The sequence below is a fragment of the Leptonychotes weddellii genome, chromosome 6 (assembly GCF_054177405.1).
Source record: "Leptonychotes weddellii isolate Sample4059 chromosome 6, ASM5417740v2, whole genome shotgun sequence".
Lineage (NCBI taxonomy): Eukaryota > Metazoa > Chordata > Mammalia > Carnivora > Phocidae > Leptonychotes > Leptonychotes weddellii.
Window position 1 is genome coordinate 38,072,117 of NC_138374.1, and position 15,975 is coordinate 38,088,091.

Here is a 15,975-nt window from a genome sequence, read left to right on the forward strand (position 1 = left end):
TGTCCCTCATCCACCCTGCCCCTTGCAGTTTGAGATGGAGGCTTCAGGAGTGAGAGTTGCCAGATGGGGGACAGAGGGAGGGGAGAAAGAGAGGCTGCTGTGGGCATCAGAGGTCAGGCCCTGGGTCTCTCCCCCATCACCGCACCCCTAGGTAAAGACCATGCTTTAGAACTTCTCTGCTTTTTATTTTCCTATACACTGTCAGAGACATACAGCCCCGGTATGAACTTAGACCACTGATTTGAGACAAACCCCAGGTGCAGAGTGTGCACGCATGTGCTTGGTGCATGCAAATATGTTCCTAGAGGAGAGTGCACTAGAGTGTGGGCCACGGCAGAAAGAGTACTCAGGAAGCAGGGACGGGGGAGAGAGGGGAACAACAGCCCCCGGCGCGTGAGGTCTCTGCTCGGCTTCCAACGCGGGCTGCACGGATGCCGCACTGGGCTGCCCGTGTCAGTGAAAGGCCCAGCCCGGGTGCAGAGGCAGCTCACAAATAGCCGGCGTGTCCCACGGAGCCGTCGCCATTGTCATTGCCTGGACAATCACAGCACACAGCATTGGAGGCGAGGCGGACGACTCCGGGAAGCAGGAGGGCCTGGGCGCCCACGCTTCAGGCTGAGCCTGGGGTACAGGCTGTTGAGATGAGAAGTGGGTGCAGAGCACTTGGCAGGGCAGGAGTTTGGTGGTGTGGGGCCATGAATCCAGCACAGCAGGGGTGACAGGGCCACTTCCAAAGCCTGCAGGCTCATGGGGGTAATCCTGGGCTGTGTGTATGAGGGGGAGGTGAAGGGGCTAGATGTGTCCCAGAAGAAAAGGGGAGCCCGTGGGCACCCTACATCCTGGGGTCCAGGCTGGGGAGCAGCCCCTTGGTCTGAAAGCAAACAGCACACATCTGCTTAGCCCAAGGAGTGTCCCCCTGGGAGCAGTCCCCCAATGATCCTCCATGTACAGGGTCACCGAGCAGTGAAGGGAGGTTGCCTGGAGGGGCCAGGTGGGGTCCTGGCTGCGGGATGGGCCTCCTCCGAGACCGCAGGCAATATGGCCTGGAGGATGGAGCCGGCCATGTCCAAGGCCACCAACAGGACGTCCCCCTGGGATATATCCTAGGCTCTCAGACTCCTGCAGTCAGGCAGGACTGAGCTCCCCTTGCCCCTACTTCCTCCACTCCTCCTGGGGCCCCAGCACCCCCCTCTCTCTGCTGCCTTCAACACCCCATTTCTCGCCTGTCCTACAACACCAGCTTCCTCAAGGTTTCTCCCTGCTGCCTCATCCTGTTCAACCTCTGCTTCCCCAGCCACTGCAGAGAGGCCCTACCCCACGAGGCTGACGGAGCCCACCGCAGGGCCCCTGCTCAGTCCTCCCTCCGAGGGCTCTCTCCTCCCCAGGCTCGCAGCTGGACACCCCTCAGGTCAACACCTGATCAGGCCTCCGCCCAGTTCCAACCACCTCCTGCCCTTCTCTTCTTATGTCCCCACCAGCTCCCAGAGTCCCTTGGCTGCTCCTGGGTCACAGAGCAACATTCTATTCCAGGACACACCAAGCGCCCCCCCCAGGGCCCCCCTGCTGCATTCACACAGGGCGTTCCCTCCCCTGGACCGCTCAACATGACCCCCACCTTCCCCGGGGAGCCCTCAGGGACTTGCCTCTTCTTCCGGCACCCTGTGTGCTGATATCTCGATGGCAGGGCTTATCACATGTGTTAGGTGACTGCTGATGTGCTGTCCCTCTCTGCCCTATGCCACAGCCCAGCCCAGTATTCCCTCCAGGACGGGCACAGTCCCTTTCATCACGGCCCCCTCCCCAGCCCGGGGGGGCACTGCCCGTCTCTGTCCTGGCCTCTTTGGCCGTGCACAGTGCCCAGGCTCAGGGCTGGGGTGGGAGTCCTCCCTGGGGCTGGTGCATCCCGGGAGCGGTTCTCCCCGGGAGAAGCAGGGGCTCCACAGCTGGAGGGAGCAGCCCAGGTCTCCCCATCTCTGGGACACCCAAGGGATGTCCTGGAGGAAGGAAGGCAGGACATGGTCTTGGGCTCGCGGTGAAGCCCAAGAAAGCCCAGGAGCTGGGGGTGTTGTGCGGGTGTGAACAGAGGGGCTGGGTGGGGAGCTGTCAGCTGCAGGGGGAGGGGGACGGGTAGCCTTGGGGCCTGTGCACACGGCATTTCCAGCGTTCCAGAATATGGCCTTCTCTAATCGCCATCGACATTCCGTTCCATAGGCACTTGGGCTGACAGCTGGCCTTCTTTTAATAGCCACAAGTATTCTGGGTGACATCCTAATCCCAGGGCATTCACTGGGAGCACATACACGGCTCGCAACAACCCCCCCCCCAGGTACATCCAGCCTCCAATCACACAGAGAGGTACACATCGCCCACACTCGGTCACACGCAGCTTAGAGCAGACATGTTGGGGCACACTCAATCCTGTGCCCTGTGGTGTCACAGTGACAGAGAACATGTGCAGGGCACATGGTCACACACAGGCACAAGCCATTCTCCGCTGGCTCACTGCACACACGTCCTGTCCTGCTCGCGCACACTTACTGTACGTTCATCACTGGAGAGCCACCACCGCTTGCCACATACATGCATCGTCAGGGTCGCACAATCACACAGACTCTCAGGTGCAGTCCAGACTCACTCAGGGCTGCCCACAGCATCATGGAGTCACAGAGACCCCCAGGCACCCCAAGCAGGCAGGGGACCCCTGGGTGCGGAAGGAGTGACTCCCAGAGGGCACTGGGCCTGCCCGCAAGAACAGCTCCCCTTTCCTGGCCACTCCCTGGGCTACTGGCCCCTTATCCCCACCCCTGTATGGATTGGCAGGTGCCACACCCAGTCACCTTCCCAGGAGGCTCTGCTTCCTGCTCCTGCGGCCTGAGAGGGGCCTTGGCTTCCATGTCCTCCAGGCCCTGACTGCAGGGGAAGCGGCCGCTTACTTGCTGGGCAGCCCCCCACACAGCTGCTGCCTCTGTGTCCATCCAGCCCTGGGGAAGCGAGGAGAGGCACTGTGAGGTGAGAGGGACCCTCCAAAGTCCCTGCGCCTGCCCTCTTCCCCGGCCAAGACTGTCTCCATCCTCCACACACGTATTCACTGCAGTGAGGCCCGTGGTACTATAGGCTCGCTGGTCACCAAACCCCTGCACACTGTGTGCCTGTGCTAGTGTGTGTGTGTGTGTGTGCATGCACGTGTGCGCTAGTGTGTGCACGTGCGCGCGTGTGCGCTAGTGTGTGCCTTGCTAGTGTGTGTGTGCTAGTGTGTGTGCGTGTGCGTGCGTGTGTGCTAGTGTGTGTGTGCGCGCGCATGCGCGTGCGTGCACTGTGTGCCTTCTTAAGCGTGTGGGGTGGGTCTGTCTTCATGAGGGTCTAGGCCTCTGTTGACGAATGACATTCACTCCTTGATGTCCTTCACTACATGTGGTTCAGGGAAGGGACCTCTGATATCTCCTCCCTCAGCCCCCAGGGCTGGAAGCAGTGGGAAGAGGTCAGTGGAGATTCTTGGTGAGGCCCACGGTGGGCCCTGTAGTTACAATGATGGAGGAGCCCAGGTGTGGCTGGGGATGGGAGGCCACAGCACAGAGAGCTCTCCTGGGGGCATTAGGGGGCATCACAGCCCTGGGCCCCAAAGAGGGACTGGCAGGCTGGTAGCTCCCAGGGCTAACACCAACTGTGGGGTTAGCACCCACTCATGTGCACCCTAGCCAGTCTTGGATGTAGAGACAACTGTTTTCCCTTTTAGAGAAGAACACACAGGCTCAAAAGGGGTGAGTGACCTGCCCAAGCTCACACAGTGAGAATGTGGTAGAACTGAGCCTTGAACCCGGGTCCCCTGACTCCAGGGCCAATACTCCTTCCACTGTATCCTGTGGGCTCCTCAAGGCTCCCAGGAAGAGGGGGCTTAAGGCTAAGAACAAAGGGCCCCGAGCTAGCTCCGGCCTGTCTCTCGGGAGGCCCATCTAGGGCCAGAAATGCCTGTCTTTTCGCGGCTCTAAGCTCCTGGAATACTGCCATCATGGAAGAGAGATGGCCTGGCGTTGGAAGACGCATCAGTCCCGGCCCTGCTACTGGGTGACCTTGGGCCAACCCATTGCCTCTCTGGCCCCAGGGCCCCTGCCTGTCAGGGGGAATGGGGCAAGGAAAGGCCATGGGGCAGTCGTGAAGGGCTCTTCCTGCCAGCGTCCCGGGGTCCTGAGGGTCCCTGGGTCTCAGAGGCCTGAGGCTGGCCCGGTTGAGGAAAGGAGGGTGAGGTGCTAGCCTCGGGAGGCCATCGGACCTTACCACCTCGCTCTCCGAGCCCAGGGACGCCTGGCGCCTCTGTCCAGAGATCCAGCTGAGGTCCGAGGCCTGGCTGCTCAGTGTGGAGCGGTGGGTGGAGCGGTAGCTGGTGTAGGGGCCGCTGTGCTGGCCTGACACGCCCAGCAGCACCCGCAGGCAGGGCAGGTGCTGGGCAATGGCCATTCTGCAGGAACCGCACAGCTGGTTAGGGGGGTGGACAGGCAGACACCAGGAGATGGGGGAGGATGGACAGACTGATACGAAGCTAATGGGAGTGGACAGAATGGGGAAATGGGTGGTTCCGACACTGGGGTTATGAGGACAGACAGATGCTGGGGTGAAAGAGACTGACAGGCCCATAGCCTTGGGGATGGACAGACAGACACTGGGGCCATGGGCACGGAGGGTAGCAGGTTCGGCGAGGGGCTTGGTCTCAGCTCTCAAGTGGCTGGCCCAAGCCGCGTCCCTTCCAGTGAGGACGGGGACACTCCCGAGCAGCCTCTGAGCCTGCAGCTGGCCTCAGCAGGGCGGCAAATTACTGACACCACCAGGCAAAAGGAAGCACTGAGGGGTCCCTCGAGGGAGAGGCCAGCTGTGCTGGGAATCCATCAGCAGAGAGCGCTCTGGGCCAGAAGCACCCCCGGGCCTCCGCCAGGGCCCTCGAACCTCTCCCTACTGTGGTCTCCAGGACATTGCTGTCCGGGGGCTTCTTCTCTTTGTAGAGGGCATCACTGCTGATCGGCCATCCCAGCTGCCTTTTGGCCTTGGCTCCAAAAATGCCACAGGCAGGATTGGACACTGCCCAGGGAACTCTGAAGTCCCTCCAAGCTGATCCCCCTGGGAAACTGGAGCAGCAGAGGGGGTCACACCAGCTCCAGACCCCACCCAGTGTCACTGGCTGCTCCCAGCTGCGGGAGGCCCCCACCCAATGCATACATACGAGAGATAGGAAAGATGGCCAGCCTCTGTCCCCATTCACGGCTTCTGACCCTCCGTGGCCCGGGGACATGGGGCTGGGTCCTGGAGGAGGGCCGCACCTGTACTTGGGGTGGGTGATGGCATAAATGATGGGGTTGTGGATGGCAGAGGCCTTGGCGATGACAGCAGGCACAGTGTTCATGTAGGGTGTCAGGACATGCGCGTACCTAGGACGGAGAAGCTGTGGTCCCCCCACCAGCCGGCCCTCCCAGAGACTCCACGGCCCACCTGCCCCCTCAGGAAGCTTCTTCCTCTGGGCCAGGCCCTGCAGCCCAAACCAGCACAGCCAAGAGGGACTGCGATGCCAGGATAATTCTGACCTGAGGTGAGCGGAAACCTGGGGGGCCGCTGAGGGACGGTTGCTGAGGAGAAGAGGAGCCAGGTTGGGGGGTTCGGCCAGGTCCCATGATAGCTTGGAGCCCGTGCTGTTGGGAGGAAACACTCCCCACCCCCAGGGCCTCTGGGCCTCTGGCCAGTTCCTCCCCCGCCGCACACAACCCTGAGACCCGCTTCTCCCCTGGCTCTCTTAGAGTGACTCACAAGACAGCCTTAGCCGGCACCAGGCCCTTCCGGCACAAGGAGGTCTCGGACCCAGACACCCCCCAGCATGAAAAACTCTCACTGTCTCAAAGTGCTTCTGAAGTCTGGCCTATGTCCTCGCTGCTGCAGACATCAAGTGCCCAGACTCGAGCCACAAAGGGCTGGCAGGCAGGAGGTGAGCGGCACCCCAGGCCACGTGCCCACAGCCCGGTGAAGAGGGAGCCGGAACCTCAGGGAGCGTCTTGTGTTCCCGCGGGATCTGGCAGGACCTGGGAGCCCCTGCAGGCCCTCAGGCCAGACCCAGAGCTCCCGCAGCATGGGTCCCAGTGCCTCCAGGAAGTGGCAGGGCCATCTCCCGCAGGTGAACCTCGCTGCCGCCGCAGGGAAAATGAATGACTGGCTGTGAGGCTGGGCTTTGAGTGTAAGAACAGCTGGCTCCGGCTTGGGCTGGGGAGGGAGAGGCCGCTGCAGGGTCCCCTTACCCTCCTCCCACCCCCTCCAGCCCCTGTCCCGGCCCCTTGGGCACTGCTCACCCAGCAAAGGCCGTCAGGGCCACAGCGGAGTAGGGGGCCCAGGAGAGCACGAAGAGAAGGATGACCAGCAGCTCAATCTTGGCCATTTTCCACTCTCTCTGTAGCCGCTGCCGTTGTCGGGGGGACCTAACACCGCCCTCGCAGGCCCTGAAAGTCTGGAGAGCCCTGGCACAGGCACAAAGTCCGAGTCTGACCCCGCTCTAGCGGCAGTGAGGGCCACGGTCATGGCTGCCGTGGGGGAGGCTCCCTGGACCTGGCCATTCTCTCCAGACTCCCAGAAAGTTCTCCGTTACATCCAGCCTAAGCTGTCTCCCTGTGGTTCCGCCTCCCCGTGGACCTCCTGATCAAGCCAAAGGCCCCCTCCTCAGAAGCCCCTGTCTCCTGAGACTTCTCTAGGCACCCAGGTTGTGCTGGTCTCTGGGCACCTCACCCCCTAAGCACATGGGCTCAGCTTGTCTTTGCCCATCTGGAGCTGGGAAGGAATGTCCTGGGGAGGGGGAGGGTGCAGTGTGAGGCTGGGGGCTGGGTAGGGGCAGCCCTGGCAAAGGCGTGTGGCCACCCTCCCATCGAGCCCTTCCTCCACGCCCAGCTCTTACTGGCCTGTCTCCCGGATGGCCCTGAAGATGAAGATGTAGCAGTAGATGATGACCAGCAGGGGGAGGAAGAACACGAAGCAGAAGAGCAGCATGGTGTAGGCTCGGACCGAAGGTGTGAAGCTCATGTAGTCCCAGGAGCAGGAGGTCAGCAGCCCCTCGGGTACGTAGGCGCCTAGGAGCCAGGAATAGGTGCTCAGCCTTCGGCCCAGCATGCTTCAGGCTCCTCATCCAGCAGGGGCTTTAGCTGTGGGGCCCGGGCTCCCTGAACACTGGTCCCCACTCCAGCCCTGCCTAGTGCAGTGAGGAAGCCAGGGCATGTGGAGGGAAGCTTTCCCAGCTAGTTCTAGCAGGCAAAGCCCACTGCTGCCCATTTTTACCAGGTTGGAACAGAGACCTCACCATAGCTCCAGGGTATTATCCTCCAGATTTTGGCCAGGTTTTTGGTCCTGCCGCAGAAAGGACCTTGCTGCTAACTCTCCTACTTGCTCAAGCCTACACCCCAAGGCCTGCCTGTCTGATGCTAAAACTCAGCATCAGATGCACCTGTCACTTACTGCCGCCCAAGAACCATGTGGGAGCCCAGGTCATCCTCTGGTTGCTGGTGGTTCTACCTCAGTTTCCCCTGCTGCTAGTCATGCCCCCTGAATATCCATCTGCCTTGAGGCTCAAGAATTCCCTTGGCCCTTCCTGCCAGCTGGCCAACCCAAGTCTACCTACCTGCCCCTTGAACATGCCCCACCCAGCTTATCGTCCTCTCTCCCAATTCCCTCAGTCCACTTACTCCAGCCAAAGAAGGGTGGCAGACTCCAGGCCAGGGCATAGAGCCAGACGCCCACCAGGACAAGCGCTGCCCGCCTCTTGGACACCACCCCGATGGTGGCCAGTGGGTGCATGATCACCAGGTAGCGGTCCAGAGCGATGGCCGTTAGGGTAATCATGGAGGTGATGCCGAAGACAGCCCCACAGAAGGCATAGAACTCACAGCCTGTGGGCACAGCTCCCCGACCTCAGACCATGGCAGGAGCCCATGAGTTACCCCAGAGGAGGGGGGTCTGGGGGTGGTACATACTCAGCTCCTGCCTTCACCTCTCCAGAAAAGCATCCCTGAGCCCCTCTCCACCCTGGCTACTTGCCACATCTGGCCGAGAAGCTGAATCTTCCCTCTTGCTCACTCACGGGATCGAGCACGGCCACCCACTCTCTGCCCAGGAAGAGCCAATCACCTCCTCGTTCAAGGCCAGCCTCCACTGTGGGCATCCCCTGCCACAACCCTCCTCCTCCCTCCAGCAGAAGGGAACCCCGAATGTCTACCTGCCTCCCCAAAGAGCCACCGCTTATAGAGGCTGCTGGCGAAGAAGACGGGGGCCTGGGTGAAGGACATGAAAAAGTCGCTGACTGCGAGGTTGATAATGAACATGTTGGAGGGTGTCCTGAGGCCTCTGGTCCTGTGAAGGGTCGGAAGCTGTCAGGAGGTGCTTCTGCTGGGGAGCTTCCCTGAGCTACGAGCACACGTGCACACACGCACACACACGGGCAGAAGCCACAGGGCCACCACCCATCCCGCTGCTGCCCAGCAAGCACCAGCCAGACGGCTCTAGAGCCTGACAGCATGGGCTGAGAAGTGAGGCCCCCTCCAGGCAGCAGCTCTTGCCTCAGATGGGGAGCAGTACTGCCCCCAGAGTGCTATGCAGCCCTGCCGAAGCTGGCTTTAAGACACGTCTGTTTCTTCCTCTCGCCTTCTGGATCCCCTCTGCATGATCCGCACTCTCTCCTCGGACACACCCCTCATTCGTCTGAACCCCTCCAGGCCAGTTCTCCCCAGTGGCTCCTCCTGCATGCTCAGGCTCAGATGTGCCTTCCCAAGAGCTCCTTCTACCTCCTTCTCCCCCAGGCACCCCTCCTTGTACCCTTTCTTCCAGTATCTCTGCAGTCTTCACACTTGGGGTTGGCCCAGGGCAGAGGGACAGACAAGTGTGCCCCACAGGCCAGGCACTTTCACAAACGCCTCTCCCGTAATCATCCATCTTTGCATCTAGCCCTCCCTCTTTTCCAGATGAGAATCCTGAGGCTCCCACCCTCGAGGTGGCTTGCTCCAGAAAACAAGACTCAGTAAGTGGCATGGCCAGGATTCAAACACTTAATATTTTTTTTAAAGATTTTATTTATTTATTTGAGAGAGAGAGAATGAGAGAGAGAGAACACATGAGAGGGGATAGGGTCAGAGGACGAAGCAGACTCCCCGCCGAGCAGGGAGCCTGATGCGGGACTCGATCCCGGGACTCCGGGATCATGACCTGAGCCGAAAGCAGTCGCTTAACCAACTGAGCCACCCAGGCGCCCTCAAACACTTATTTGATGGGCACTGCACAGACATGAACTTGTGTAATCATACATTGACTCCATGAAGTAAATCACAACTCCATTTTGCAGACAAGAAAAATGGACCCACAGGGACACCTGGGTGGCTCAGTCGGTTAAATGTCTCCCTTCAACTCAGGTCATGACCCCAGGGTCCTGGGATCTAGTCCTGCATCGGGCTCCCTGCTCAGCGGGGAGTTTGCTTCTCCCTCTCCCTCTGCCCCTCCACCCTGCTCATTCTCTCTCTCTCTCTCAAATAAATAAATTTTAAAAAAGAAAGAAAAATGGGCCCACAGAGAAAAGCGACTTGCCCAAAGTCAGTTCAGCTAATAGGTAGTAGGGTCAGGGGTTCACTTCTTCACCTGCCTGTCTCAGCCATTCAGCCCAAGAATGAGGCAGGTGGGGAAAGAAGCTGGGGTGCTTGCCAAGGGTGCTTGCTGAGGGTCTTGAGGACTCAGGACCATGTTGCCAGGGCTGCTTGTCAAGGCAGAAGGAGGATGCCCACTGGGGCAGGTGACGTGGAGGTGAGCTGAGAGCAGGGCAGAATGGGCAGAGGCAGGGGCGCCTGGGTGGCTCAGTTGTTAAGCGTCTGCCTTCGGCTCAGGTCATGATCCCAGGGTCCTGGGATCGAGCCCCGCATCGGGCTCCCTGCTCAGCGGGAAGCCTGCTTCTCCCTCTCCCACTCCCCCTGCTTGTGTTCCCTCTCTCGCTGTGTCTCTCTCTGTCATAAATAAATAAAAGCTTTAAAAAAAAAAAAAAAGAATGGGCAGAGGCATGTGAGTCGTAGGGAAATTTATCCTACACAGAAGGTGTGCCCGGGGCCCAATTGGCATGTGCCACTCAAGCTGCCCTGGACTATTTTTTGGCCCCTTCCCTAAGCTAGAAGATGGAGACCTGTCCTGAGACCACCAAAGGCTTGGCAGTGGCGTCCCCATCCAGGCTCAACAGCGCCCTGCAGAGCTGGAGACAGCCTTCCTGCCCTGTCTCTGCATGACTGGCTGCCCTCGGTGCCCATGCGCTAGTCCCACCAACCAGGCACCTGCAGAAGGTATAGATGACCATCAGATTGCCCAGCATCCCCGTGAGCCCCACCAGCAGGATCACTGTGCCCAGGATGTAGTGGGCATGGTCTGGAACATCCACCGTTGGGAAGGGGACCCAGGCAGCAGCCCGAGCTGCGGCTGCCTGTGGAGAGACAGAGAAACATGAGCATCACGTTATCCTATCATCTGGAATAACCCTGAGAAGAGAGGGTTAAGGTTCCTGGTAGACCAGCAGGGAAACTGAGGCTCAGAGTGGCACAGCCACTTGCCCACACTGCAAGGCAGTAGCTGAACCAGAGGGGAAACGCAGATCTCTCTAAAGTCAAGCCTGAGCTCCTGCACCGTGGCACAGAGGCATGAGGCTTCTAGAATCACCTGTTGGAGGCTGAACGGACAGACACACACATGTCTGACAAGGAGGGACAGGGCCGGAGTGAGTCTACCTTTCCTTGGGGAGAAGGCAGATCCATCCCCTCAGTGCTTCCTCTCCATGGCATGGGCCCTGACCGAAGCGCTCGAGGCGCTTAGCAATGGTCTTCCAGGCCCCGCAGACTCTGGGGTGGCGGAGCTGGGTGGAACCCCTCTCCTCAGGAACCCCAGCCCCTCCCCAGCCTCAAAGAAGAAGTTGTATCCCCTCACAGTATAAATGGGGAGCGTTGACCTTGATACCTGGCATGAGACAGAGGACAAGAATTCCCCTTTAAAAAGAAAGCTTAGGGGGCACCTGGCTGGCGGAAGAATATGCGACTCCCGATCTCGGGGTCGCAAGTTTGAGCCCCACATTGGTTGTAGAGATTACTTAAATAAAAAAAATAAACTTAGGGACACCTGGGTGGCTGAGTCAGTTAAACGTCCGACTCTTGATTTTGGTTCAGGTCATGATCTCAGGTTCGTGGGGTTGAGTCAGGCTCATGCTCAGCATGGAGTCTGCTTGAGATTCTCTTTCTCTCTCTGTCTGCCCCTCCCCCCTCTCTCTAAAAAATAAATAAATCTTAAATAAATAAACTTAAAAAAGAAAAAAGAAAGCTTAGGTCCCCCAAAGTCACTTCAGGGAGGTTATGACCCCATGAGGCCAGCACAAGGGGCTTTAAAGAACCCTCTGGCCCTGCTCCTTTCCTGGGAAGGAGGGCAATTTAGTCTCTGTCTTGCCTCCTATAGCTACGGAGGCTTCCCGTCCTATCCAGGATGTAGGCCAACATCCCAGGGTCTTCAGGGTACCCTCAGTTCTCCCCAGTTAATAGTGGGTTCGCTGGGGTATGATTCTGGGGCCCTGGCCAGAATGACAGGCAGCAGAAAGCACCCACCACTTCACTCTGGTCTGGACAATCCAGAGGCCTCTGGTATGCCTTCCTCTCTGGAAGGCTCTGTGGGGTATCCAACCACCCTCAGAAAGGAATGGATGCAGCCAAGGGCAGGTCTGGGCCATTGCAGCCCTTTGTTCTTTAGGGCTGGCCTTTCTGTTCCTTGGATGCTCTCCATGGGGAAGGACATTGCCCACACTCTCCTCTATTGGCCTCTTTGTGGAGGATAGGCCCAGAGAGGTCCGGTAACATACCCAAGGTCCCACAGAGGAGCTCAGACTTCTTCTATCTTGCTGTCATGGAGGCCAGGGTGGGGGAGGGAAGGCTCTGTGTGTGCACATGCCGGCCCCAGGCTTACCGTGGGACTGCTGGGCAGAGCTTGGCCCACGCTGGACGTGCTGCTCCAGGAGCTGTCCCACCTGCTGGGTGAGGCTGGGGTGGCCACAGAACTGGGCTCCTGGGCTCCGGGCCCCGAAGGAGGGTTCATCCTGAGGTTGGGTAGTCCTTTCTCGAGCCCACCGAGAAGTCCAGGACACAGGGAGCTCAGGATATTAGCGGTGCCCGGTCTCCCAACCTTCCTCCGTCCTCAGCACCCCTGCCTGGTCTGCCGGCCGCCTGTTCCTGCGTCCTGCGTGGTCCTAGCCTGGAGCTACTCTTGGAGCTGATGACTGCTGTGTCCAGTGAAGCACAAAGGAACGAATGTCACAGCTATGGCGACTCACAGCCACGGGGTCTGTCCCCACCTTTAAGTAGCAGAGCTGGGAGCGCACATGCCCAGTTGCTCAGTACTGCGGGTTCCCTCAGATAGAGGTCCCTGGGTGTCTATCCACAGAAGGTCTGATGATGGTGGCACACATGTGTGAAAGTGTGTGTGTGTGTGTGCATGAGTATGAGAGCGTGTGTCAGTGTGAATGTGTGTGTATGTATTTCAGGGGAGACTGCCGTGCTTGGGCTCCTAGACATTGGACAGAAGGCTTTGTCCTCCCCTCCGACAAGGCTCTCTTTCTCCCCTGAGCTTATCAAGAACAGCCTTTCCTGCCCTCAGTAACCCCCACGGCTGTCCAGGGGGCAGCTTCACCCTCTCCACGGGGTGCCTGGCCCTCAGTTCAGCCTGCATGAGCTCATCCCATCTTCACAGCCACCCCCACAGAGCCAAGGCTGGTCACCCATTGCACAGATGAAGAAGCTAAGAGGATGTGCTGTGATATTACACAATCAGGGTGAGGTCAGATCACAAGGCTTTTTTTTGTTTGTTGCCTTTTGATAATTAAACTTTTTTTATTTCTTTTTAAGATTTTATTTATTTATTTGAGACAGAGATAGTGAGAGAGAGCACACGAGCAAGAGGAGAGGGAGAAGCAGACTCCCCGCCGAGCAAGGAGCCCGATGGGGGGCTCGATCCCAGGACCCTAGGACCATGACCTGAGCCGAAGGCAGCTGCTTAACCAACTGAGCCACCCAGGCATCCTGAAGTATAAAGATTTAAAAAAAAGAAAAGCACCAAATGCAAAGCTGGGAACTCAGGCCTGGCTGAGATGAGTGAATGTCAGAGGTGGGGGGGCCCCCAGGCCTGCACCTCCATCCACTCTTGGAAGAGGCAGCAGGAGGGAAGAGCCCCAGAGCTGGAGGGAACGGCAGCTGAACAGTCTTTGCAGGGGGCCCACTCGGCTTCCAGAACGTCCTACTCGGGAGCGTGTCCTAAGACACAGTGCAGAGATTGGTGGAGCCCTGGAGTGGAGACATATACCAACTCTTGCCCCAGGACAGGCCCCAGTCTTTATAAACAGTTCTCCTTGAGCCCCAGATTTGGGCCAGGGGGTGGGAGCACCCACACTCGGAAAGAGAAACTGCACCTCCCAACAGGCGCCAACTCGTGGCTCAGACACACTTCCTCCTGACACCTTCCATTTCAGGTCTTAGCTCACAGAGGCTCACCTTGGGTGCTGGCTGAGGCTGGACCCTGGCTTTGTTTCTTCCTGTAACGCCCGGTGTGGACTTACCAACCGCTGGCTTTTGAATATGAGGCTTTCCCTGCTGATCTGAGCTGGGAGCAGCTCTGAGCTGACACAAAGTCGCATTCAATGTCCTCTTCTCACTCTCCAACCTGATAACTAGGAGAGAAGCAGGTGAGGTGGCTAGCACCAGGAGCTCTCAGGAGGGCTGAGAGGCTGAGTCAGGAGAGCTCCACGGGCAGCCTCAGCCTCCAAGGACACAGTGTTTAACTGTCCCCTGTGGGCGCACCACTGCCCCAGCTGTCCTAGTTATAAGTCACAGGTCCGAGGTGGGGGAGCCCTTGGCCTTCCGTCACTCTCCTCAGACTTCGCAGGTGCCCAGCTGCATTCTCACCTCTGAGGCCCTCTTCTGCTCTCCACTCTGCCCGTCAGGTCTCTCTCCAGGCCTGGCTCAGAGCAGGGCCCAACCTCTTCATGTGCTTCCTGGCCTCCCTGTCAACAGTCTCAGGGGCCCCGCTCCACCCAGGAATCAGCACAGGGACAAACAGGGAAGGGGGCCTCCAACCCCTCACGGTTCCCATCCTGGCTAGTGCCCACTCCCCTTGGAGGCAGGCCTGGCATCTCTTCTTCTCCCAGTCCAGGAGCCGAGGGCAGGCGGATGTTCAAGGCCAGACTCTGGCTCTGGGGGCTTCAGTGGCCCCAGCCCCCCCGAGCTGATAACAAGCTGCCATCCCCGCACAAGGCTCCTCTCTTCATGCCTCCCCCTTTCTCTTGCCCCCTCCTTACGGCCCATTCTTCATACTGCAGCCCTAAAGGCATTTGGAAACATGTAGTCAGATAACCCCATGCTTAACCCTTTGGCGGCTTCCATTGCTCTTGAGACATAGACAGAGGCCCAGTTTGGCGAGGAGGTAAAGGAAAGTAACACAATGTCCCCCAGTACAGGGGAATAAGAAGTAGATTTTGTTGGGGAAGCTAAACTACCAACGGTCAGCAAGAAGGGGCATGCTATCCCCCACCACCTCGATGTATGTGCATGCGGACCAGGCTGCCATCACCCTGCTAATGCCCCTTTTTGATGCACGCGCCAGACCAGCCTTGTTTTCGGAAAGGAGCAGCCAAGCTCAGGTGCCAGGCAGTCTGGGTGTGGCTGCCTGCTGAGCAGGAAAGTTTCTGAGAAGGCCAGCTGCAGGCACCTGAAGACCCTCCTGGGAGCTGAATTCAGGCCATGGGGAAAGGGGAATTGATCACATGGGGAGTTGAGTTCAGGTGCAGACCCTCTTGCTGGGCGAGGAGGGGCCAGCTTTGTGCGTGAGCTTCTGGGCTCAGTCACCAGGGAGTCCTCACCGTGCTCCAGCCAGGCTGGCTTCCTCTCGGTCCACAGAACACACCCAGTCCCTCTGTCACGCAGCTTCTGCTCATGCATAGCTCCTGAAACCTTCCTGCGCCCCTTCTCCGGGTCTCAGCTCAAACGTCACCTCATCAAGGTGTCAACGAAGCCGTCCTGAGGACCCAGCTATTCACAGCCTCCTGTCCATCCTGTGGAGTACTCACTAGTAGTGTCATTTATAGTGATCATCATCTGATTGTGTCCTCTCCCTCCCTGGATCACAAATAGGTCTGTGTGTTTCTGTGTGTTTCATCTTTGTGGCCGGAGTCACGTGCCTGCACGTCGTTTTAGGAAAATAAAAATCTCCTCGGTCCTTGCTTCTCAAGGTGCTGTCCAGGTAACAGGGGCTAGAAGCTGCTCTGAGGGGGGACGCTGAGGCAGCCCAGGGATTGGTGAGAGCAGGACACGTTGCCAAGTCCGAGGCTGGAAGGGCGGTAGGAGGAAGGTGGGTCCTGGGACTCCAGGGGCTAGAGCTGCCCGGCAGCCTGCTGCAGAGAGAGGGTGCTCACAGCGTGGAGCTGGAGCCTTGGTGGGGACACGGCTGCTGGCAGAGATGCCACGGTGAGCCGAGTGTGGGCGTGAATTGCCGCTCTCTCCTCTCTGGTCTCCTGTCTTCTGCACCTCCCTCCCAATGGCCAAAGCTGCCTGGAAGCCAGAGATAGGAGGCGTTGAGAGACAAAGAGCAGAGCAGGGAAGGGCAATGGTGCACACAGGTTATCATCCCTCTGCCCCGCCCCCCACCTGCCACCGTAGCCAGTAGACGGTGTGGGTCCCCCTCAACCCCCCGGCCAGCAGGTCAGCCCTCCCATTTCACCTGCAGGTGCTCTAGCTCCTTGATTTTTTTGTGACCCCTCCCCAGAGGCTGCTTGTGGAGGGTGGCCTGAGCCTTGGGTGGCTAGTGGTGGCAGCTCTCTGCCTGGCCGGCCTCTGGGTTCCCCTGGAGCAGCCCGGGGCCGCCCTTCTCTTCAGCATGGCCTAGGAGTCTATGGGCAATCCCACCCACTCCCCCTCCACA

General features: G+C 59.0%; 2 protein-coding genes across 3 annotated transcripts in view; both read right to left on the minus strand.

Moving 5' to 3' along the window:
- The window catches only part of LDB3 (LIM domain binding 3), a gene marked incomplete at its 5' end in the record, with an annotated part of 321,917 nt that overhangs the window by 61,477 nt on the left and 244,465 nt on the right, over positions 1 to 15,975 (minus strand). The window lies entirely within an intron of this gene.
- Positions 833 to 12,105, minus strand: OPN4 (opsin 4). Of its 2 annotated transcripts, none has more exons than XM_081823965.1 (10): positions 11,977 to 12,105; positions 10,314 to 10,459; positions 8,228 to 8,361; positions 7,698 to 7,901; positions 6,917 to 7,088; positions 6,321 to 6,485; positions 5,307 to 5,414; positions 4,273 to 4,453; positions 2,838 to 2,981; positions 833 to 871 (listed from the first exon to the last, which is right to left on the minus strand). In XM_081823965.1, exons 1-10 carry the CDS (start codon positions 12,103 to 12,105, stop codon positions 833 to 835), a joined length of 1,422 nt encoding a protein of 473 aa, XP_081680091.1. The 2 variants fall into 2 exon arrangements, with proteins under 2 accessions (XP_081680091.1, XP_081680090.1); XM_081823964.1 differs by having other exon boundaries at positions 8,228 to 8,370; positions 10,290 to 10,459.

Bases quoted from the DNA above. Each gene is read 5' to 3' on its own strand.
- OPN4 (XM_081823964.1), bottom strand. From the start codon at position 12,105: ATGAACCCTCCTTCGGGGCCCGGAGCCCAGGAGCCCAGTTCTGTGGCC. The intron at 5,415-6,320 runs GTGAGCAGTGCC...TCTCCGTCCTAG, and splicing joins GCCCTGACGGCCTTTGCTGG to GTACGCGCATGTCCTGACAC. The intron at 2,982-4,272 runs GTAAGGTCCGAT...TCGCTTCCCCAG, and splicing joins TGGGCTCGGAGAGCGAGGTG to GGCTGGATGGACACAGAGGC.